Below are 24,776 nucleotides of genomic sequence, written 5' to 3' on the forward strand. Positions count from 1 at the left end.
TTTTTTTTAGCAAGCCAGAGTTCTCAAAAAGGCCCACCATCACCATGACTCATTCCTTAGGAAGAACCTTAAAGCATCTCCATCTCTGCCTCACTCCAGAGTGAACCAGTGAACCAGCATGTCTGCTGCTTTTCAGTTGGGTGGAAAGACACACTCACAGGCAGCACTGTGGAAACAGTTTAGACACCATCACCGAAGTGTGACTGGTCTAAGAAATAAAGTCAAAGAGGGACCAGAACATGATTGCTTGTAGGATTCTAGTTTGACCGGAAGCTGAGGTCACACAGGCACCAACCCGATGAGACCCGCTATTGTGTCTCATGGACTTTCGCTGCTCGTCAGCAAACAACTGGTACAAGAAGGTTTTAGTTGTTTCTTGAGGTGAAATCTTAAATCATATGTGGGTGTTCACATCAACAGTCTTCAAGTTTGTCTTTAGCTTATGTTTCTAGGGTTCTGCAGGGATCTCCACACTTTCATGAAAAGAACAGTTTGTTCAAGTGCCTGACACCTATGTAGTCCAGACTTGGGTCTCCTGGATATGTTAAGTCTTGATCAAGAGCTTCTGGGAAGCCACCTGCAGAAAGGCTAAAGTCCCCTAACCTCACTTCATTCTTTCATGAGAGATCAAAATGACGCTGTGTGCTATTAAACACAATGACACAACCAACCACACCACAGTGTGGTGGTGAACTTCTCAGAGCAAGAGGGTATCTTCAGCCACTGCCAGCTAATAACGACAGATGCTTCTGCAAGTTTCTGGTCAAATGTGGAAAAGATGCTCCTTTTAACTTTCCCTTTTTCTGAGAATTAAAAACAAAAACAAATAAAGGAACAATAAAAACAAAAGTCCATCACATCTTTTGAAGAACGTTAGTTTTTGAACAACTCAGCAAGTGCTCAAAAGACAACCATTCAGCAGCTGACCGAAAATATTTCTGGCCAAGAATAAGAGCTTTGCGTGAAATATGTCACACAAACAAAAACTTTATAGTGTTCATATTTTTCTTCTGTAAGTGGACAACAAAAGTCATTTTTTTGATATTCTGTGGTATTTACTTACTGATCCATGTTTACAGAGTCTCTGCAGACAGCTAAGCAAGCTTTTGCTTATATTTAAGACAAAAATTACATTAACCCTAGGATAACTTAGAGCATAGCCTATAGCTCTGAAGGTACCGTATTTCAGGTCTCACGATTCACAGGCTCTACCACAACATGACAGTCCTGTTGAAAGTCTGTCATATGGAGTGCCTTGGGTGTGTTAGTACTACATCCAGTGTTGTGCTGTCAGGAACATAACTGTATTTCTTGACAACTGAAGCATCTTTTTTTTGCTGGGGTGGGGGGGGGAGTTGATAAAAGCTTCCATACACTGAATGGCGAAGGATTAAAAGATGGCATGTAATCAAGTGTCAACGCGTGGAGAGTGCACTGAGGAGGGCTAGAGTGCTTCAGGGATGTTCAGGAGGGAGAGGAGAGTCTAGAATTGTTGCTATTTCAGTAGCACTGATAGCACTGACCACGCTGATGATGGCAGAACCACCCGTATCTTTTACAGTCCTTAGAACTACAAAGTGGTGCATATACCCTCTCTTTCAGAGAGACAGGAATCTTTGGTTTGATTCTGATCAGCACAGTCCTAGATTTCTATAGCTTTGGAAGGCTACCAGTGATCAGATATACAACTTTCTGGATATATAACTTGCTTGAGCAGCATGTCCCAATGTAGTTTTTGTATTAACTGTTTCTCTTCATTGAGAAATATAGGTTGTCCAAGTAGGGTTTATTGGCAGCAAGTGGCTTCTTAACTTCAGATGAATATACACAGAGCCGGTCTTGATTTGTATACCCATTACTGGAAAGCTTGGCATTTTACTGTGTGTGCTTTTATCTTGCGTGGAGATATACTGAAGAATATATATATGACTAGCTCTCCCTTGCAAGGACTGTAAGAATTACATGCCTACAGACTACCTAAAGGCAGAACACTGTCGACGTAACTCTTAAGGATCCTTAAGTGTAACTTCTCAAACAATTAGATGGTGTTATTACTTTTCCCTTGATGGGTACATATATCTGACATAATTTTAGAAACAAAAGGGGGGAAATGGTTTGATGATACACTATTGCTTTACACACAGCTTTTCAGGAATGCTCCAAAAGCATCCAGAGAGGCTGGGCTGTATTCTGAGGCTCTCTCTCTGGCATGGATTCTATGGTGCAGTGTGAGGGTTGAGCTCCGGGTGAAGGCCTTGCCACACTTAGTGCACTTATAGGGCTTTTCTCGAGTGTGAATTCTCCGGTGCAAAATAAGGTATGAGTTTCGGTTGAAAGCTTTTCCACATTCACTACATTCATAGGGCTTCTCTCCTGTGTGGATTCTCTGGTGCTTCGTGAGGTCTGAGCTCTGGCTGAAGGCTTTGCCACACTCGTTACATTCGTAGGGTTTCTCTCCAGAGTGGATGCGCTGGTGCAGGATAAGATTTGAGCTATGACTGAAGGCTTTGCCACACTCGTTACATTCATGAGGTTTCTCTCCTGTGTGGATTCGCTGATGTAGGACAAGGTTTGAATTGAGACTGAAGGCTTTGCCACACTCGTTACATTCGTAGGGCTTCTCTCCAGTGTGGATGATTTTATGGCGGATAAGGCTGGAGCTTCTTGTGAAGCATTTCCCACACTCATCACACCTATGAGTCTTTGCCCCCGACGGAAGCTCTTCGGGGGTATTATTAAAGTTTGCACTTAGACTGAAGCTTCTTCCCAGTCCTTTGCCCTTCTCCCTTGGGCCCCTCTCTCCTGCAGAGGGCTTCTTTTCCTTGGCTGTAGGTGGCCCAGGCTCTTTCTTCTCTTTGCCAGTTTTTTCTTCAGGGTTTCTCTGCTGCCTTTCGACTACTCTGCCCTGCTGTTCACGTTTCTCTCCAAATTCTTTCTGAAATCTTCCTGTTGTCTCCCCATGTGAGGTGGAATCTTCTTTGACTTCAGCCTTTGAGGTTGACTCATTCCCATTCCTCTTTTCAGAACCTGAGATGATAAACAGAAAATACGAATAGCACCATTTTCTTCTGAATACAGGTGTTAACACAATGACATAATTTTCTAAGAAGCTTCTATATACACGGAGAAACGACTTCACAGCATTAAAGATAAAAGTAAAAAAGGGAAAAATTTACCAACAATGGAATGTAAAGCTGGGATGGAGGTGGAAAATCATAGTTCTGGTAAAGTATACAAAGAAGGCCAGGCATAGTGGTGCACTCAGCATTCAATTGGCTGAGGCAGGAGAATTACCAGTGACACCAGACCAGTTTGGGCTACATATCAAGACCTATCTCAAAGTGAAAAAGGAAAAAAAAAGAGTGAAGAGCTGTGAAGGGTGTGAATAAACAAACATGGAGTGGGGAGTGAGCAGAGACAGTTAGGGAAACAAAGGATAAGAAATTGAGAAGCTTCAGAGGTTGTCCTATTAAATGGTCATCTGATAGCCAATTTGAAAGAAAATATTTAGCTAGTCACAGCTGGCTGTGGTGGCACACGCCTGTAATCATAGCACTCTGGAGGCCGAGGCAGGCAGATCTCTGTGAGTTTGAGGCCAGTCTGTTCTATAAGGAGCTCCAGGACAGTCAGGGCTACATAGAGATTCTGTGTCAGGAAAAAAAAAAGTCACATTGCAAGCTTAATTCCAGCACCAAAGAAGAAGAGGCAGCCCTATGAGTTCCAGCCCAGCTAGAACTAAACAATGAGACCTTGTCTCAAAAATTAGGAAAATAAGAAATAAAGCCAGACTGCATTTCCAGCAAATATCTGTAAGTCTTACAAAAAGAGAACAGGCCGAGTGGTGGCACAGGCCTTTAATCCCAGCACTTGGGAGGCAGAGACAGGCCGATCTCTGTGAATTTGAGGCCAGCCTGGTCTATAGATGAGTTCCAGGATAGGCTCCAGAGTTACACAGAGAAATCCTGTCTTGAAAACAAAACCAAAACCAAACCAAAACAACAACAACAAACCCCCCCCCCCCAAAAACCAAAAAGAGAACAGATAAGGAATTGGTTAGTGGTGTTAGCAGAGGGAAGGCAAAGCAGACGTTCCCAGTTCTGTCATACTTTATCAACAAGGAGATAATTAGCAGATAACAAGGAGCCCTGGACCCAGTAGATTGTGGGGCCCCTTAATGTAGAAAGCAGTTTTCCTTCACCAGGAAGAACAGCACAGAAGTACCTGGCTTATGTAAAAGAGAAGGGATGAAGGAGCTATCTGGGGATTCATTACCAAAATAGCTTAAATCTTCACCAACTGACAGGTGAGACTTATAGGAAAGAAACAATTCCTGAGAATGTAATCAGAAGAACCAGAAAACAAATTTTACAGTGTAGAGCTAATCTCTGTATTTTAGCAGCCAGTGTATTAAAACACTGAAGTTTAATTTTATTGTACACTACTATATCCCATGTATCACTATTTAAAAAAACCAACAATTATTGTGTGTGTGTGTATGGTGTTTTGCTTGCCTGTGTATGTCTATGTACCAAGTGCATGCTTGATGCCTGCAGAGGTCACAAGAGGGTCTTGGATCTCTTGGATCTGGAGTTACAGACAGTTATGAGCTACCATGTGGGTGCTGGGAATTGAACATGGGTCCTCTGGAAGAGCAGCCAGTGCTCTTCACTGCTGCGCCATGTCTCATGCCCCTAAACAATTCTTAAAAACATACATTTATTTATTTATTTAGTTTAGTGTGTGTGACCCATGATGTATGTGTTGAGGTCAGAACACAACCTGCGAGACTCAGTTCCTTCCTTTCAACACGTGGGCCCTGGGTCTGAACTTAGGTTGCTAGGTTTGGCAGCAAGTGTTTTCCCTACTGAACCATCCCACGGGTCCCTCGCTTTGCTTTGAAGTGAGGACTCCAAGGGTGTCTGTACCACCCCAGTAGGCTCCTGAAAGCTATGACTAGAGAAGCTGGTAATATCTGATCTCTGGCTTATTGATGAAATCACCATAATCACCGAGGCAACTGAGGAGAGGAGAAAGCTGGTCCACCTCTTCTGAATTCTAAGCAAAGGCCCTTGACTAGCTCGAAGTTCCCAAGAGTGTTCCTTTTGTTTTTCCTTCGAAGGTTGTAGTAGTGATTGATAGCTTATAAACAAAGATCAGTTCTTAATTTCTATTCAGTATAAAGAAAAAGCATCTAAACCCATCCTTCCCTTCACACCAAACCAAACCTGAGTTTCTCCAGTAAAAGCCCTTTCTCCATGCCCACTCTGCTTATCCTCCTCCTGTCCACCCATGGTGGAGAGCTTGCTATGAGATTTCCTTTGGGCTTCCAGCAGCACTGTGTCCTAGGGCTTAAGGTCTAGGAGAGGCCCATGCGACACCTGTCAGCTGCTTGGGTCCTTTTATCTGTCTGATGCCCATTAAATTACTCCATTCTTCTTATCTCCAGCACCAAGAGTTCTTCACAGAAGAGGACCACTGAGTTTGGAGCTGTGGACATGATCCTAAGGGAGGGTCAAATGCAAGGCTAGAGAATCACAATGTGCATATGGAATAATCTCTAAAGGATAGGAAAGGACAGCTATCCAGGGCGGATGTCTTAGTAAAGTTTAGGAACATGGTAAAAATGCTTGCCGGGTCCCTCTACTAGACAGAGGCAAGCTGAAGCACCAGAGCAGAGAGGATCCTCCCAGGGAATTGAGTGGCTGGGGAAACTGAGAAACTCAGAGCACAGAGTTTATTTTTGATTTCAAAGAGCTGAACTACCTAGAGGTAACAAGGCTCTAGGGAGTTGGAGTAACACACCTTTGGATCTTAATGAACACAAACGTTATTCCTTACTAACCAACACAGAAGCAAAACAATCTTAGCAGACAGGAACTCTGCATCAGTCTTACCCTGGGAAAACACATTCCCCAAATTCTCCTGCCTGCTGTCCCTATTGAGATTCCTCCGAGCCAGGTTCTGACATCCCCATTCCTCCAGGATGAGGGACACGGCCATGTCCTCGATCTTCACCATTGCCTGAAATAACAGGAGATCCCCATGCTCAGCAAATCTGAGGTCAGGGACAGAGCTGATGGCAGGACTAGAGGATACTAGGAGAGAACGCATGGCCAGACCCCGGTGGACTGAAGGGGTTATGGTGGAAGGACACTAACACTGAAGGGAGTAGGGCTTTTCTGTGGGCTGGCACAAGACCTGATAGAGGCTTATGAGACATGCTCCAGAAGGGGCAGATACAGGGCCTCAGGAGGGAAGAGGGGCCCATGGCTCACCTGGGAATCTGCGGTCAATAGTGCAGATGCCATCGCCTGGTCTCTAGGATTCCCCTCATGATGAGGGGCAGGAACGTGGGTGGCAGGGAGAGCTGAGGAGGAGAAAGGGGCTGTGAGTAAAACAGCTCTTCTTTGAGTCTCCCTCAGCAAAGAGCCCTGACATTATCCTTCTTCTACCAGCATATTCACTGTTTGATGTTAGTCACTAAAAAGACAGCCCACAGGATTTGTTGATAGGAAACAAGACTTCAGCTTCCCAGAGACCTCTACCCTTAAACCGGAACCAAACGGAACTCATACAAGGATCCTTAAAATCACCACATCCAAATTTTAAAAGGAGAAATGAAGCCCTGAAGAGGGTAATGACTATGTAACATCGCTCAGTTTAGAATGGCAGGTCCGGTCCAAAACCCAGCTCCTATGCTCAGTTTTAGTCAGTAACTTCAAGTTTGGCTTGTGTTTTCTTCCAGCACAAGAACAGCACCAGGGCACTAGACCCCCCTTTCTGCCTACACTTGTGAACAACGCAACTTCAAGACCATAGGAGCACGAAGCACGACAGGGGAAGAAGGATCTTCATACTTCTAAGTTCATTTCTGCCATTCAGACCCTGTCCCCCACCTCTTATCTGGCCACGGTAGCTTTTGATAGAACACACACTCTGTTCAGATGTTAATGAGACATGCAAATGTAGGAAGGTATGGTCAACACATAATAGAAGGCAACTATAACATAGCATAGACTATCAACTGTATGCAATGAGGAACAAGAATAAAAAAATAAACTGTAATATTAAAATTCCTCATTCCCCTCCTTTGTCAAGCCTCGCTACATTTGGACACGTTGCAGGCAGACAGAGGGTGGTGCAGGCGACCTCCAAAGGACCACAGAAACAGAGCACTCCATCCCTACACTCCTAGTCGTTCCCACCTGTGAGGCGAGACACACAAGAACAAGACACTAACACTTAGGCCTTCGCAGAGTCAGGAAACAGTGGAAGATGAACAAGATAGAGAGGAAACTGAGAACAAATCCTTGTCTAATTCACTCAAGAACAATTTAGTAAACGCTAACTCTAGCTGCGGTCTCTAAAACCACGTCCTGAGCTACCCGAAGCAACAATCTGGTGCTCAGACCCTGAGTGATCTCTCCAGCTGACACCTAACGACAGCACTGTGCTTGTAGGCCAGAAAAGGGTATCAGATTCCCTGAAGCAGGAGTTACAGGCCTGAGTGAGTGAGTGGCCTGAGACAGGTGAACACTGGTCCTCTGTAAGGGTAGCGAGATCTTTCTGATAGTCTATGCACCTGTTTTATTTTAAACTCTGATAAAAAATATTATCTGCCGGGTGGGTGGTGGTGGTGCATGCCTTTAATCCCAGAACTTGGGAGTCAGAGGCAGGTGGATCTCTGTGAGTTTGGTCTACAGAGCAAGTTCCAAGACAGTCAGAGCTACACATATAGAAACCATGTGTCAAAAAACCAAAAAGCAAGCAAACAAACAAAAAACCCAACTCTATTTCTATAAAGTGGGCTGGGGAACCATCCAGATGCAATAGATTTTTATAGAAATCCTAAACTAGCATTGTTCTCATTTCCTCATTCAAAAAAAAAAAATTGTTCCTATTCTCTTCCCTTTGAAAAATTTAAAAGTAACTTTTTATAGAATGTTGTAAAACATCTTATATATTTAGATTAAATAAATAAATAGATGTTTAGCAGCCAGCACTACACTAAAGCATTTCAAAACTGAGGCAGGAGGACTGGGAGTTAGTTAGAAGCCAGCCTTGGGCTACATAGCAAGATCTTGTCTCAAAACAAACCATTAAGGCTGGAAATAATAAACCATGTGTTTTAATGCCCTCCACTCAGAACTCTGCTGGACATCTGCAGTGTACACAGTTCAACACATGATGTAATGCTCACCAAGTACATGATAGTCCACTTACCTCCTTAGTAAACAACATTCAGTCTAAGATCGGCCTGTGAGCTATGTTGTAATAATAATAGGCATAATAACCAAACAAGCATGCTTCTTTATGGAGTTACCTGGGAACACGGAAAGAAGTACTTCCATCTTAGACCATTTATTTGTCTCCCTTCTCCCCACCTTTTTTTTTTTCATTTGTTTTCCAAGATAGGGTTTCACTGTGTAAGTCTTGGCTGTCCTGGAACTGGCCTTGAACTCTGTTTGCCTCTGCCTCCCGAGTCCTGGGATTAAAGGTGTGAGCCACCACCACCCAGCATTCCCATCTCTTTTTTTAAGAGGGGGGAACAGACAAGGTCTCATCCTCTCATTGACTTGGGCTGACCTCAAACTTGCTATGTAGTTGAGAATGGCCTTGAAATTCTGAAGTTTTACGTTATAGTGTGCACCATGCCTGCTTTTTTGTTTTGCTTTTGAGTTAGGGTCTCAACTAGATGGCCATGGTGACCTGGAACTCACTATGTATGCAGGGCTGTCCTCAAACTCAGAGAGCCACCTGCTTCTATCTCCAGAAGGCTAGGATTAAAGGAACGTGCCACCATGCCTTGTTTCATGCAGTGCTGGGGAATGGAACACAGTGCCGCATGGATGACAGTCAAGCACTCTACCAACTAAGCCGCACCTCTAACCTGCACATTTACGTCTGTCTCTTCTACACACAAACCCAGCTTCTTACCTCGGGACGGCAGGAGGCGAGGCTTCCGAGATGAATGCTTGAAATGAGGGTGGGTAGCTTCGTGACGGCCAAAGCTTGAGGACTCCTGAACCGGATCCAGAGGCACCATTCCCCTGGCAAGCATCTCAGGCCCATGAACTTGACCCGGGACCTGGGGGGAAGAAAACAGTTTCTGGATAAAACTTCTGGTTGGCTGTGACTCATAATCCTCCTGCTTCAGCATCTCAAGTGCTAGGATTGCATGTATCAAACACCATGCCTGGCCCGGTAAACTGCTTTTAAGACAGGAATTAGAACACTAAAGGAAGGGCTCTAAGTATGCCAATGGGTGCTGGAAGGAGGCAAGCAGAACACTGTCCCTTGTTTCCTTCCTTCCTCCTGTGGTCAGGCAGGGAACCCTGAGCTTCACGGATGCCATGCGCATACTCTAGAACTGAGCTATACTGCCCAGCCGCCAGAACTCTTTCAAAGAGCCCAGGGGGCAGGGGAGCAAGGACAGCTGCCCCCAATACTCCCCTCTGAGCCCATTCCTAAGTCTATGCCCTTCTTACACACAACAGGAGCCCTCTTTTCACCTGCTGTCCCGAAATATCAAGCTCCAAGTCTTCCAGAAGAGTAACGGCTTCCTCTCCACTGTCGGGCCGGTACTCCTGCAGCCAGACTTGCAGCTCTTTGGGCAGGATGGACAGGAACTGCTCCAGCACCAACAGCTCCAAGATTTGCTCCTTGGTGTTGACTTCAGGTCGAAGCCATTGATGACAAAGTTCCTTCAGTTGATTCAGCGCTTCTCGAGGCCCAAAAGTGTTCTGGTAACAGAAGTGCCTGAACCGCTGGCGGAATACCTCTGGGTCGTGTGGGGGCGTCTCCTGCAGGCTGGAGTCCTGCCCCCACATGTGGTCTTCCTCATCTTCTTCTTCCACCTTCACAATAACGATCCCGTCCTTCTCCTGTGCAGCCTGTGGGGACAGACCCGTGGCTTCCCTTGACTCAGCAGTCATCATTCAGACTCGGGGAGCGGGTGGGGTCCAGCAGGGCCAGGCCGCTTCTGCTCTAGCGGCAGTTTTCTATTGGTCTCTGCACTAGTTCTAAAGTTAAAAAAAAAAAAAAAGTGGTAAGACATGTTTTAAAACTGACCTGGAAGCAGAGGAAAGTGGGTCCCAGGGCTCAAAGGCCTACCAGTCTAGCATTCCAGGGTGAGCTCCAGGCTAGTGGGAGACACTGCCTCAAAAGCTGAGGCAGGCACTCATCTTTAACCCCAGCACTCGGGAGGCAGAGGCTGCAGGATCTCTGAGTTTGAGGCCAGCCTGGTCTACAGAGCTAGTTCCAGGACAGCCAGGATTACATAAAGAAACCTGGTCTTGGGGAAAAAAAAGAAAGAAACTAAGGCAGATAGCACTGAGGAACACTGGAGTCCTCTGGTCTCCATATGTACCCCCACACACGAGAATGCTTACACACAAAGTGACCTGTGTTACTAACCTTTCATACAAGGCTACACATCAAGGAGATGTCCTCCAAACATAAAGGAGAAAACCACCACAGAGCCACATTGGTCTTGGTGTCACTTCTAATATTAAGGTTTGCAAACAGAAGCCTTTAACGGGTGGCCTCTACCTCAGGGTGTTTGCCTACTGTCAAAGCAATGTCCTTCCACAAAGACAGCAAGTCACAAAATGGGGACATTTACAATCTTGGTCCAGCGAGTGCCAAGGGCCAGGCTAAGCATAGCGCATGTACGTACATCCCACTTACACTACCACTGCTCAAGCCTAGCAGACAAAAAAATATTAGTATCTGTATGCAGATGATGTAACTGAGGTTCAGAACACTTAATATTCTCAGCAGCAGAGGTGGACTTAACACTGAAGACAGGGGACTTGCGAATGCACCACTTAGCTACCTTTATTACTTAATGAGTGCTGTGGTGGGCCTATGGCTGCAGTTTCCACATACAACACAGAAAGCAGGATCTGCATTATAACAGTGAGGGCTGGGGACCTGGCACCATTGGCAGAGCACTTGCATGCACACATGAGGCCATGGGTTCACTTGACAGCTTTGCATAAGCCAGGTATAGGGCACATACTTGTGATCTTAGCGTCTAGGACCATCACGAGTTCAAAGTCACCCGCAGCTATGCGGCACCTTCAGAGCTAGTGTGGGATACCTGAGACCTCTTTGAGAAAGAGAAAGGGTTGTGATAGGAGAGGGAGAAGGGGGAGAGAGAGGGAGACGGGTTTGTAGGAATAGGTAGGTGTAGAAGTCTATAATCTGAGAATTTGAGAGGCAGAGGCAAGAGAATCAGGAATTCAACCTTAGAACAGTTCCAGATAAGCCTGGGCAGAAGGCAACTATTTTAAAAACAAAAACCAAACGCAGGGCAGGGTGACACACACTTTTAATCCCAGCACTCAGGAGGCAAAGGCAGGCGGATCTCTGAGTTCATGGTCAGTCTGGTCTATACAGAGAAACCCTGTCTCAGAAAACAAAAAAAGAAGTGAGATAAATTAACTCATATTTTAATCTACAAAGAAGTCACTTGGTCTAAATGGTGAGCTGTCACATGTCACACTAGGTACCTTACACCTCAAGGGAAGAACCTCTCCTCTCAACTTGCTTGTTCAGTTTTAAAAAAATTAATGAATTAGAAAAATGTTTTTTGGAAACCTCAAGTGCTCCATGACATTTTAAATCTTCCACCGGAGGGGCCGGGAAAACGGATCTATGGTTCAAGTTCTAATGCCAAGCCTGAGGACACAAGTTTCTGCCCTGGCAGCCACACGATGGAAGGAGAAAAACAATTCCCGTGAGCTGCTTTCTGACCTCCACAAGCACACACCACAGACACCCGCCCACACATACACTAAATGCCAAAAAAAAAAAAAAAAAAAAAAAAAAAAAAAAAAAGGAATTTTATACTTCTTAGGGGTACTGCGATTGCAAGTAGGGACAATTATGTGAGTTGCAATCTCTACCACCATGTTTGTTGTAACACTATCAGAAATAGTCAATAAACACTAGCTGAATTAATTTAAGAAAATCATGGAAAATGCAAACAGACTTGCTGAGCACACTGACCGCAATTCTCCCATCTGGACCTACTGGTCTCTGGAAGTACTGCTTTTACTGCTGCATCCATCAAAACTAGAGCATCTTGGGGTCAGCAAGATGGCTCAGTAGGTAAAGGCAGTTGCCATTACTCCTAATGACCTGAGTCCCCAGGACTCACATGGTGGAAAGAACAGATTTCTGAAAGCTATTCTCTGATCTCTACTTGCCCATACTGACTTGCCTGCACTCAAATAGATAGATACACGTAATTAAAAAAATAAGAGCAGGTGGTGGTGGCACACATCTTTAATCCCAGCACTCAGGAGGCAGAGGCAGATGGATCGCTTGAGTTCGAGGTCAGCCTGCTCTACAGAATGAGTTCTAGAACAGCCAGGGATATACAGAGAAACCCTGTTTGGGAAAAGGGGTATTAAGAAAACCCAATGAAGCAAAAACAATCAACGTTTTAGAACCAGACCACCCAACTGTTTCACAACAAGTTAAATCAAGAGCTTTTGAAGTTAAATTAACTTTCATGTTATGCAAGGCTGGGGACCAAGCCCAGGTCCTTATGCGAGGAAAGTGTTCTATTATGTTCCCAGATCAAGTCAGTACTTTTAAACTAGGAAAGCATTTATAATTATATGGCCCTCACTTAAAAATACTATGATTAGATTTGGTAAAATGGGACTGTGTACATGTGAATTATTGAAAGTTATGCCCCAGCAATGCTGAAGCATGCATGGGTAGCTCATATATGGCAGTTCTGTTGGACTTGTTCATATTGGGTTTCACGGTCTAAGTTGACGAGGACGACTGACCAGGTCTCTTCTTCATCATGTACATGTACTAACGTAAATTTTTTTCAGTAGTAATATAACATACAAAACATCAAGAACAGACCAGGCATGTAATATTTTTTGTAGGTAACTGGTCTTAAAAGTCTTATTTTAACTCAAATATGCACATGCCATAGTGAGCTACAGAAGGTCAGAGGACAACTTGCAAGTCTTCTACCACATGGGTCTGGAGGACTGAACTCAGGTCCACCAGGCCAGGTGGCAAGCACCTTTACTTGCTAAGTCGTCACACTAGCTCTCGGTGGCTGTTTTGACAATCTCCTCCGCATGCTGTGTTTTCAGGTTTCATCTGAGTGACAATTTCTGTCCATCCCAATACACACAACACACAAAGGTCAGCAGGTAGTATTGTTTAGAACTCTTCTGCTTCCCCCAATTACTGTCTCTGAACCACTGATACACAGCAGTTAGCTTTCGAGGGTCTCCACCTTGAGCACACACTCCACCCCTCTATTCCAGCACTACTGCACTCTTTGTGTGCCCCCTCATTTCTAGTTATGTGGATCCAAGCACGGGCCATAGCAAAATCTTCACTCTGGCTGTGAACAACTCCCAATCCATTTATTAACTCTGTCAGCCAATGTTTTACTCACCCAAGATGGCATTGCCTTCTGATTAGTCTACCTTAAACAAGGAGATGGGGACCTGAGCTGCAGACATGGGGAGAACCCTTCCTGATATTTCAGTTCCCCTTCCACCCTCTTCTTGACCAGTGAGTAGCCCTGGGAGATATTCCACTAGTATCTCACCTGCAGAGTCTTAAATTAACACCTTACCTTCTTTGACTCCTCCCTCCTCAAATGTACTGACTCTTCCAGAACCAGAACGAATTGTTATTGATATTTTCATTTTTTTTTTTTTTGAGACAGGGATTCTCTGTGTAACAGTTCTGGCTGGCTGTCCTGGAACTCACTCTGTAAACCAGGCTGGCCTCAAACTCACAGATAACTGCTTGCCTCTATCTCCCAAGGGCTGGGATTAAAGGCGTGCGCCAACACCGTCCAGCTGAGTGAATTATTTTTAGAGACAGGATTACAGTATGCAGTCCTGGCAGGTTTCCAACTCACTATGTAGCTGAGGATGACCTTTAACTTCGGATCCTCCTGCCTCTACTTCCTGAGTGCTGGGATTACAGGTATGAGCTATCATACCTGTTTTATGCAGAGCTGGGGATGGAACCCAGGGCTCCATGACAGCTAGGCAAGCACTCTACATACCGCTACACCCACAACGCCCCGAGTGAAGTAACTCCTGGTTCGTATTTACTATTTAATGCCAGCTCAAGTCTGGCTTCTTTGGTTCTCCACTTCTATTTTCTGTCCCGCCCCAGTAATTTACCAGCTACTTTACTTTTTCCTAAGACTTTACAGTCCCAGTCAGTGGGCTCCACTTTGTTTCCACTTCTCCTTCAAGCTTTTCCTCCCATCAATCTTCCCAGTCCAAAAACCCTTCCCCACTCAGCAGAAAAACTCTAAAACCAGCACCTGAATCACGCTCTGCCCAGCTCTCTACCTCTTCAAATCCCACTTATCTTGCAAACTTAGGCTAAGTGCCACTTGTCCATCATTGATGCTCAAGCACATTATAAAAGGAGTGCGAGTAACAGCCAACATTGGCAGGTGCTAAATAATACACCCAGCACTTCACCGGACCACATACCACAGTCTTAAGAGGTAGCTACGATTATCATCTTCTCTGTAATGTGAAAACTGCAGTTTACCAACAGTAAATTACTTACCTAAGCTCTCAGAGCAAGTAAATTCTAGACCAGGACCTGAAGCTAAACCTGTCACAATCTCCGGACAAGTTCTTTATCTAATTTATGTTTTTCTTTTTCCAGCACGAGTGTGGTATACCTGTGTGTGGAGGCCAGGGGTTGATAGTGGATGTCTTTCTCAGTTTCTCTCCACTTTACTGAGGCAAGGGTTCTCACCTGAAACCAGAGCTGGCTGATTCAGCTAGGCTTAACTGGCCAGCTTGCTTTGGCGATCCTGTCTCCACTTTCTCAAGGTGGGGGTTACAGGCGCATACCCTTCACCTGGCGTTTGACATGGGTGCTGGGGATCCAAGCTCAGACCCTCATGCCTGTGCAGCAAGCACTTCGCCAACAGAGCCATCTCCCCAGCCCCACGTAGCAATATAATTATTAGAGTTGTAGTGCTGAGGATCAAACGCAGGCCTGGTGCAGGCTGAGCAAGTGCTAAAACCCCTGCCCAAACACTTTTTAAGAAACATGCATGGCAGGAGGATCAAAAGTTCAAGATCTGCTTGGATTACAAAGTGAGTTCGAGGCCAGCCTGGACGATTTAGTGAGCCCGGCTCAAATGAAGATATGAGCAGGTGTAACCACAACACTTGGGGAAACAGAAGCAGGAAGATGAGGAGCTCAATGACATCCCGGACTACAAGAGACACCTTAAAAGTAAAAAATTATATACAAACCACAAAACAGCACCAAAACAAATACAAAATACAAAAAAAGGGGGTGTAGTGGCATAACACATGAAGCCTAAGACCCTTGGCTGAGTCAAACAATACTTGATTGAATTTACCATGTTATTTTTTTTTTGTGTGTTCACTTTCCAGTCCATGTTTCTTCAAATTAAACAAATTAACTTATGAAACTGAGAAAAGTTTCCGGCACTTAGCAGGCACTGGGGCAGGTTTACTTTTTAAAAATGAACTTAAGGGCTGGGTGATGTAGCTCCATGGCAGTGCGCTTGCCTAGCATACATAAGGCCCTAGGTTCAATCACGGTAGAGCAAGCTAGAAAACATCAACAGGCCAGGTATAGAGGAGCATGTCTGTATTCCCAGCCCTTCAGAGGTGGAGGCAGGGTGATCTACAGGGGAGGGCCAGCCTTGCCTACAGAGTGAATCTGAGGCTAGACAGGGCTACTTGAGAACTGGTCAGAAAACAAAAATATTAAAAAATCAAATCCAAGAGATTTAATCATGCATTGTAATTTTCAGTCTCCCTAAAAGATTAGCAGTGGAAGAAATACTCTAAATGTGAAGGGAATGTGGGCTGGAACAAATGAATTATATCCCCTGCAAATAAGATGTCACAAACCCATTAAGTGAGTTTCTAACCTCTCTGGTTTCCAGTATTCTTATCAGCAATGAGGGTAGGGACAGAGGGGAGAGGCAGAAAACCACCTTTGGGGTTCCTCTGAGAAACATATTCTGACATTATCAACTCCTTCAGAAAAGATCACAGCCCAGCAACCAGATGTCACCAAAGGGAAAAAATAAATGACTTTCTAATGAGAAAAAACTCGGGGCTCCAAGTTCAGTTTATTTCAAAGGTTGTTTTCTTAAAGCCCAGTATTTCTTCTATGGCACAGTATTGCAAATTTAAATAAATGATCTTCTAGTTTTTAATATGAAAAAGCTATTCTTAAAAGATAGCTGGTAGCCTGGTGTGGTGACAAGTGCTGGTAAGTCTAGCACGCCAGAGGCAGCGGCTGGAATTCCAAGGTCAGCCAGGAGTAGAGAGACCCTATTATTATTTTTTAAAGGATACTTAGAGAATATTGATACCACTGCCAAATGAAAAGCTAAGATTTAAGATTTAGTACACTGGCCTGGTTGTATTTAAATACAGCATAAACCATCTGAAAAAATTTTCAAATGGAGAGATTAAGTAGAGAATTAACAAAAGATAACAGTCTTTAGTAGTAGATGTCTCTGTGATTCAAGGAAGGAGAAACTGAATAAGGATCTGTGTATGTGTAGTAATCCGAGAACACACACCTGAAGAAGCCATCTGGATCAATCTTCACCATCGATCCCTTGTAATAAAGCAATTTTCCCACATTTGGCTGGCTTTTCTAGTAACTTCACTTGTGTAACTTGTGGTTACAATGAATTCTTCACAATTCAACAAGTATTTATTGACTGCCTCAATCCGCCTAGCACTGCCCTGTACAATAAATGCTTTCTTTGGTCCCGGGCCATGGAACAGACACTCTCTTTAATCAAAGTGTGTGTGTGTGTGTGAGGAAGGGAGGGGAAGGAAGGGGAGTGTCAGGTTAAACGGTTTGATCTTTATTTTTCAGTTACAATTGACCAACTTCACTCATTTCAGATTTGGAAGAGCCTTTCTGAGTAGAGGTAGCTAATTTACGAATAAAACTGACAGTTGGCAAACGTCTGGTCTCATTCAAGGTCATTAAGCTAATCAACGTACTCCCCCCCAGCGTGATTCCCAGATACCCTTCACATCTCACTCTGATCAAGCAAGGTGAACTAAAAACTATTTTCTAGACAGCACATTTAAAAAGCTTAAACCAGCAAGCGCTTCTGAAGCATTCCATAAAAGCGAGAGCCGGTTGTTAATCTCTATTAGGTCTTTAACCACTGTCAAGCTTCCAGCGCTTTCGCTCAGTGCTGGGAGGTGGACAGAAAAGCAGGTGATCTGGAAACATCGGCGGAATCTCAAAACGTGTGCAGACCTCAAGGTCTTCCGCAGCGTTCATCTACCTCAGTCTTCTCAAGGGCCCGGGATCGGGGAGTGAAGGACAGCAATAAAACGAAAATCACACAAAACACTTTTTCCCTGCAATCACAACAAATGGCGACGGAGGGAGTGGGAAAAGAATCCAGACACAGGGATCACGTCCACTCGTGATCTCGTCCTCAGAAACGTCATACGAAGATGATGACACGAAAGGGTTCCCCACTGACCCCAGGGATTCCAGCACCCCGGAATCCGGCAGGGCTCCTTTCCAAGCCCCCCGGGTGGTCACACGGCCCACCCTCGCGGCCCGCCCGTCCTCGCGAGAGTCCGCCATGAGACTCACCGTGAGTCTCCGGAGTGGCCTGGGGACACCGAGCAACCAAGCACGGCTGACTCCCGGGCTCAACCCGGTCGAAGGGCACCGCACACCAACCTAGGCCCTCCCAACGCCTCGCCACAGACACAATGAGTCACAAAGACCGGAAGTAGGTCAGCGCCTCATCTTCCGGGACCCCATCGCGCTTCCGGGTCTTGTCTAGGAACGCGGGAGGACTCTGCATCTCGGTTTCCGAATCTCTTGCCCTGGGGTTCCCCCCCACCCCCACCTCCTCACCCCCACCCCACCCCCAGGTCCTGATTGTCTTCAGTTCCGGAGGGGGACAGATGGAGATGATGGAGTGATCCTGTTCAGGTTTTGTTTTTTTGTTGTTGTTGATTTTCTGTTGCATGTCTTCAGCTCTATATTTGTTACTTTCTCCCCGTCTTTTCCATCTTAGGTAGTAATTACAGTTATTACCAAGCAATAATAATAGTAATTGTATGTCCGTGGCAGAGGAGCTGAAGGAAGGGTGTGTACAGAGGAAGATCAAAGTGAAGCCAGGAGTGGCTGGTTTCACAAATCAACCCTTGTAAGGTGTGCCAATTGAGTGCATGGTGTTTTCAGATATTTGGCCCGTGGACAAAAGGCTATCTTTCCGGTAAACAAGCTACTTACAAGGGTTCTGAGCTTTGCTCATGTAGAGTATGCTGTTATAATAGTTTACAAGGATTTTTTTCAGAGGAATAAGACACTCTTCTTCAACGTGTTCTCCTAACCTACAACAGTTACCGCCTTCACCTCTTTGCCTTGTGGGCAACGCGGAAATAAGGGTCCACTTTATATAAGACTACTTTCCAAGACAAGACACAAGAGAGAGACCATACCCAGGAGTTTGAATGCTACTGCTTGGGGGAGATAATTTCATAGAAAGCATACTCCAAAACTAAAAAGCAGTTGCAGTATTGTTAAGGGTAGATTTCACCCAACAGGAAGTCAGCCATTCACTCAGAGAATTAGGAGAAACCTTTATTCATGCATGGACTGGAAACCAGACTTGTGCTTTGACGAATCCAGCCCCCTTTTACATTTTCTTGCAGCTTTTTACAGGTCAGGCAGCAAGGTTGTCATCCTTGTCTTCGTGAACAATTTGAGAGTGGCCTCTGAGTCACTTAATCATTAAAGGGAATTTAATTAGGCGTGCTTACAGAGACAGATAGTTACGTAGGTAGATTATAACATACAAATACTTGGCAGGTAGCAATAAAATATATAGGCATTTGTAAATATCAGCACGTTTTGGCTGGTAAAAGTATTTTTCTCTTAGCAAACAGAAATGTTATCTGCAGCATGACCTTTGTCTGCTGGGACAAACTCCCTTTCAGGCAGTTTCTGGCAAGTGTTTGCTTTTCCCAGATAAGAAATGGTTTTTTTTTTTTTTTTTTTTTTCAAGCAAACAGGATTTCTAAGTAAAACTTGAGCTCACTTACATGTTTTAGGCGAAGGCTTTTATTAAGCTCTCAAAGCATATTCATATCACTTCCTAGCAGTACCACGAGAGGAAGCAGCAAAATGGAGAATAACAACCTGCAATCCCTCCAGCTTAATACAACTGCAACGAAGTGACAAAGCGGTTTAGACTGACTTTATTTTATGTGTATGAGTGTTTTGTCCGTATGCAAATACGTATGTGTCTCATTTGCATCCCTGGTACCCATGGAGATCAGAAGAAAGCATTTGGATTTCCAGGAACTGGAGTTAAAGGTGGTTGTAAGCCTTCATATGGGTGCTGGGAACCAAACCAAGCTCCTCTGCAAGAGTGACCAGTGCTCTTAACTGTGGAACCATCTCTCCATCCTAATAGATGGAAATTTCCTGGAGGTTTTGCAAGGTAACCCAAGCTGGCCGGAAACTCAGTTTCACCTTGATGTTGTCCCAATTCTGTTATAATCTTTCACATTTATTCAGAAACCAAGGATAAACCAAGGGCTTTACCCCAGTAACTTAAGAGAACTCCTTGCCCTATTGATGCTGCCTGACCATATAACCTTAAATCAGTTCTCATCTCTCTCAGTCACAGCCACTAGGAAATGAACATTGCCGTCTCCTTTTCTCTAGGGTATTATCTTTTTAGGGTTTCTGTTGCTGTGACAAAACACCATGACCAAAAAGCAAGTCGGGGAGAAAAGGGTTTATTCGGCTTACATTTCCACAGTACTGTTTATCATTGAAGGAAGTCAGGACAGGAACTCAAACAGGGCAGGACCCTGGATGCAGGAACTGATGCAGAAGCCATGGAGGAGTGCTGATTATTGACTTGCGTCCCTTGGCTTGCTCAGCCTGCTTCCTTACAGAACCCAGGACCACCAGCCCAGGATCACCAGCTCACCAAGGGTTGAGTCCTCCCACACCAATCACTAATTACGAAAATGTCTTACAACTGGATCTTATGGGGGCATTTTCTCAGTTGCTCTTCCCTCCTTTCATGTAACACTAGTTTGTGTGTCAAGTTGACATAAGACCAGCCAGGACGGGTATGAGCGAACACCTGTGAAAGCCAGCACTTCTAAGTGCTACTCAAATATTGGTTCATAGAGAACCTAGCAGGGGTGTGTGTGTGTGTGTGTGTGTGTGTGTATGTGTGTGTGTGTTCACATGTATTCTAGGCCTCACATGTATATACACGTGGGTGCAGGTGTCTGTACATGGAGGCTAGAAGAGGGCCGTGGATACCCTGGAGTTGGAGCAGTTGTGAGCCTCAACATGTGTGTCCCAACAAACTCTAGTATTTTGCCCTAACAACCATGGCCCTTAACTGTTATCTCTCCAGTCTTCTGTGTCTGTCTTTGTTGCTGCCTCTGTTGCCCCCTCTTAAGCCCACCCCCCAACAATGCAGCCCTGACTGGCCTGCAATTCATCATCATTTTGCTTCAACTTTTGAAGTGCCTTCCATTAGAGGAGTGTGTTCCCACGAGCAGTTTCAGATAGGGTAGGTAATTAGGTTGTAATGAGGTGATGAGGGTGGTCTCTAATCCAGCACAACTTGATGTCCAAACAGAAGAGGAACCGTGAATCCCTTCAAGCGCACGCGGAAGACCGTGGGAAGACAAGCAGAAGAAGACGGGCATCTGCAAGCCCAGGGGAGTGTGAAACACCATTTGGACTTTCAGCTTCCTTAACAGCGAACTGACAAAATGTCGGCCACTGGAGCCCAGGGAACTATCGGCAGCCCTAGCGAGCTGCTGTGCTTCCCTGAGTATGCTGGTGGTTGGTCTTCATTGCCAACTCCACAGGATTTAGGGTCATGCAGGAGATTGGCGAGGCGCACCAATACACAAAGGTGTATCTCTGAGAACAGTCCCCAAGGAGATTAACTGAAGCGGGAAGACTCATCTTGAATATGGGTGACACCACCCATGGTCTGGGGGGGGCGGGTGGCTAGATGCAATAAAAAGGGAGATCCAGGGAAGACAGTTGAATTCCCAAATTTCTTCTCTCTGCTTCCTGGGCAACGTGATGGAGACAGCTGTAAGATAGGTCGATGACTCTTAGTAGCAGAATCCAGAAGCTTAAGGATCACTGAGACTTGTTGACATCTCTTATAGCCCAGTTCCAACCTCACTAGAGTTATAATTTATAACTTAAAATCAGAATTATAGGTCTGGGGCTGAGGTTCAGTATAATATTTGCATAGACTATGTAATGCACTGAGAGTTTCAGGCTACACAATGAGACGCTGTCTCAAAAAAAACCAAACCTCATCAAACCAAACAAAAAACAATTGAAAATATCCTACAGAAATTAGCCACGTTTCTGCTACAAAATAATAGGAGATACAGAAAAGGGAACAAGGGACAGTTATTACTGAATACACAGAAATGCCTAAATATAAAATACAGGACAAACAGGGACAAAATATAAATAGTTGTTACTGTTTTTGTTTGTTTGTTTGTTTGTTTTTAGACAGAGTCTCAGTATGTAACCCTGGCTAGCCTCATAAGATCTGCTTGCCTCTGCCTCCTAAGAGCTGGGATTAAAGTGTGGGATGTCGTGATCCCCTGTTGACACAGCTCTTATTTCCATCATTTATCCTGAGATTGGCACTCTGTCTGAAAGATACAATAATTAAGTAACACTTTATATTTACATCAAAATAAATCCCCAAACAGTTCAAAATCTTATCTGTCTACATAAAAACGTATAGGTAATATGAGATAAAAGTCACGGTGTTATATACATTGGAGAGTGTGGATAATTTTCTTTTCTTTTCTTTTTTTTTTTTTGGTTTTTCGAGACAGGGTTTCCCTGTAGTTTCTAGTGCCTGTCCTGGAACTAGCTCTTGTAGACCAGGCTGGCCTCGAACTCAGAGATCTGCCTACCTCTGCCTCCCGAGTGCTGGGATTAAAGGTGTGCGCCACCACCGCCCTGCTGAGTGTGGATAATTTTTAAGCAAGAACTTCCCTTGGAAACTTTCATTGACTGTTGTGTGTGTGGGTTTGTGCACGTGAGTTCAGGTACCCACTGAGGCCAAAGCAGGGCATCAGCTTCCCTAGAATTGGAGTTACAGGTGGCTGCATTTGCCTGATGTGGGTGCTTGGAACTGGATGCTGGTCTTCTACAACAGCAGGATGTGCTCTGAACTGCTGAGTATTGTTCCAGCATCAGGCAGGTGGATAAAAAAATATGTTTTGTTGTTGATGGTGGTTGTGGTAGTGGTGATGTGTGTGTGTGTGTGTGTGTGTGTGTGTGTGTGTGTATGTGTGTGTGCGCATACGGGTGCATGTGTGTGGTTGCCAGAAGACACTCCTTCTACTGTGAGTTCCAGGATTGAACTCGGGTCTCTGTCAAGCTGGTGTAGCAAACACTTTTATCTGCTGAGCCATTTTTCTGGCTCCAGGCTAGTGGATTTTAAAATTCAAATCCCTCTCTACCGAGGAGAGTCCCTCCATCTGTATCATGGGCATATGGTTTGAAGAGGAGGTTTTATTTCTTCATATCTCTACCCTCCTGGCTATAGGAGCTGGTCTGGAGGCAAATTTCTCACCCACCTGACAACTGAACCTTCTAACCACTAATCTGAGTCACCTTGAGATTTGTTTAATGGTTATTCGTTCATGAAATGAAGAAGTGTCCCTTCCCTGCTTTTGGAGGCAGATGTAGCCATAGTGAGAAAATAAAGCTAACCGAGGGAGGAAGAGGGGGAAGGCTGGTGCCATTTAATTGCTCCTTCCTCTAAGGTGACAGAATGCCATTGCCCTTTCTGGTTATATGAGTTAATGAGCTCTCTCTCTCTCTCTCTCTCTCTCTCTCTCTCTCTCTCTCTCTCTCTCTGTCTCTCTGAAGTTTAATTTGTCTTGATAGATGGTTGGGAAGATTAGTAAAGTATGCATGGTGGGGCTGGCCTCAAAATGCTGAGGCAGGAGGATTGTTAAATTCAAAGTATGCCTTTGCCAACAAGCGAGTTCAAGGTCATCTTGGCCAACTAAGGGAGACCCTATCTCAAAACATAAAGTTAAAAAAGAGGGCAGGGCTGAAGATATGGCTCAGCAGTTAAGAGCACACACTGCTCTTGCAGAGGACTGGAGTTCAATTCTAAGCATCTATACTGGGTAGCTCACAACCACCTGTAACTCCAGGTTCAGGGGATCCAATGCACTCTTCTGGTCTATTTGGGCACAGTTCTCATGTGCATATACCACACACAGGCGTACATGCATACATATAGCTAAAAATAAATCTTAGGAGAAAAGAAAACGAAGGAGAGAGCTGGCATCAGGGCATTAGCAGTCAGCTTGGCACAACCCTGAGTCACCTGGGAAGAGGGGGTCTCACTCGAGGAACTGGCTCCATCACATTGGCCTGCGATAATGTCTGTGGAAGATCATTTTTATTGATACAGGAGGGCCCAGCCTACTGTGGGTGGTGTGGTGTCTAGGCAGGTGGGCCTGGGCTGTGTAAGAAAGGTAACTGAGAACTGGAAAGATGGCTCAAAGGCGAGAGGCACAGTTAAAAAGATAGGTGGCTGAGCAAGCCAGTAAGCAACGTTTTTCTATTTGTTTCTGCTTCAGGTTCCTGCCTTGAGTTCCAGCTCACTCACACTGCCAGAGGGTCTTTCTAGTTCCTTATATATAGAAGCTAAAATAAGCCCTTTCCTCCTCTAGTTGCTTTTGGTCACTGTGCTATCATAACAACAAGAAGTTCATCACCACTGGAGACATACGTCAGTAGGTGAGCACCGTGGTAGAGGTGTGACTTTGTTGGAGGAGTTATGGCCCTGTTGGAGGAAGCGTGTTACTTGGAGACACAATCTGAATTCTCATACACACACACACACACACACACACACACACGTATACTCAAGCCACACCCAGTGTCTCAGACCACCGTTGCCTGCAAGTTAAGATGTAGGTCTCTCAGCTCCATCACTAGCACCATACCTGCCTGCACGCTACCATATTTCCTACCATGATGATAATGGGAAAACCTCTGAAACTGTGAGCCACCTAATTAAATGTTTTCCTTAGTAAGAGTTGCTGTGGTCATGGTGTCCCTCTTCACAGCAATAGAAACCATAACTAAGACAAACACCAAGGTTTAATCCTCAGTCACAAATACAACCACCACCACCAATCCACTTCTGGGTGTCTGTGAGGACATTTCCAGAGACCATTAGACCAAGAGGGCTCTGACTTAATTAACGGGTAATCCACTGAGAGATAATTATCAGCCAACAATTGCTTGTTGACATGTTTTTGTTTTATTGTTAAATAACCATGTCAATTTATTAGTATTATAACAATATTTATTCTTTATCATAATAATTTTTTCCACCTACTCATTTTAGTTGCTCAAGAAAACAATGGGAGCTTATATCCATACAGGAGAAAGAAAGACAATGACCTCAGGCCAGAAAGATGTCTCCATCAGTAAGGGCACTTAATGCTAAGTCTGATGACCCCAGTTGGATGTCAGGAACCCATCATGGAAAGAAAGAACCAACTCTTTCAAGCTATCTTCCAACTTCCACACTCAAGCTATGATGTGCCTACACCCCTCCACACAATAAGTTAATATAAACAAAGTTTTAAAAAGAGACAATGATCTTATATCTAACCAAGTGAGATAGTTTCACACCGAGGTTTAAGGAAAGC

At 44.7% G+C, this 24,776-nt stretch overlaps 1 protein-coding gene across 3 annotated transcripts; it reads right to left on the bottom strand.

The window, feature by feature from the left end:
• Nucleotides 1-1,519: 1,519 nt before the first annotated feature.
• Zkscan1 (zinc finger with KRAB and SCAN domains 1) lies at nt 1,520-17,768 on the bottom strand. 3 transcript variants are annotated; one of them, XM_038344576.2, is made up of 6 exons: nt 17,653-17,768; nt 9,513-10,022; nt 8,938-9,088; nt 6,276-6,367; nt 5,895-6,021; nt 1,520-3,027 (listed from the first exon to the last, which is right to left on the bottom strand). In XM_038344576.2, the coding sequence occupies exons 2-6, from the start codon at nt 9,936-9,938 to the stop codon at nt 2,135-2,137; spliced, it is 1,689 nt and encodes a 562-aa protein (XP_038200504.2). In that variant the 5' UTR covers nt 9,939-10,022; nt 17,653-17,768; the 3' UTR covers nt 1,520-2,134. The 3 variants fall into 3 exon arrangements, with proteins under 3 accessions (XP_038200504.2, XP_038200501.1, XP_038200503.1); XM_038344573.2 differs by lacking the exons at nt 5,895-6,021; nt 6,276-6,367; XM_038344575.1 differs by lacking the exons at nt 8,938-9,088; nt 9,513-10,022; nt 17,653-17,768 and adding an exon at nt 8,224-8,255.
• Between the last annotated feature and the right edge of the window lie 7,008 nt (nt 17,769-24,776).

Source organism: Arvicola amphibius, chromosome 10 (assembly GCF_903992535.2).
Source record: "Arvicola amphibius chromosome 10, mArvAmp1.2, whole genome shotgun sequence".
Lineage (NCBI taxonomy): Eukaryota > Metazoa > Chordata > Mammalia > Rodentia > Cricetidae > Arvicola > Arvicola amphibius.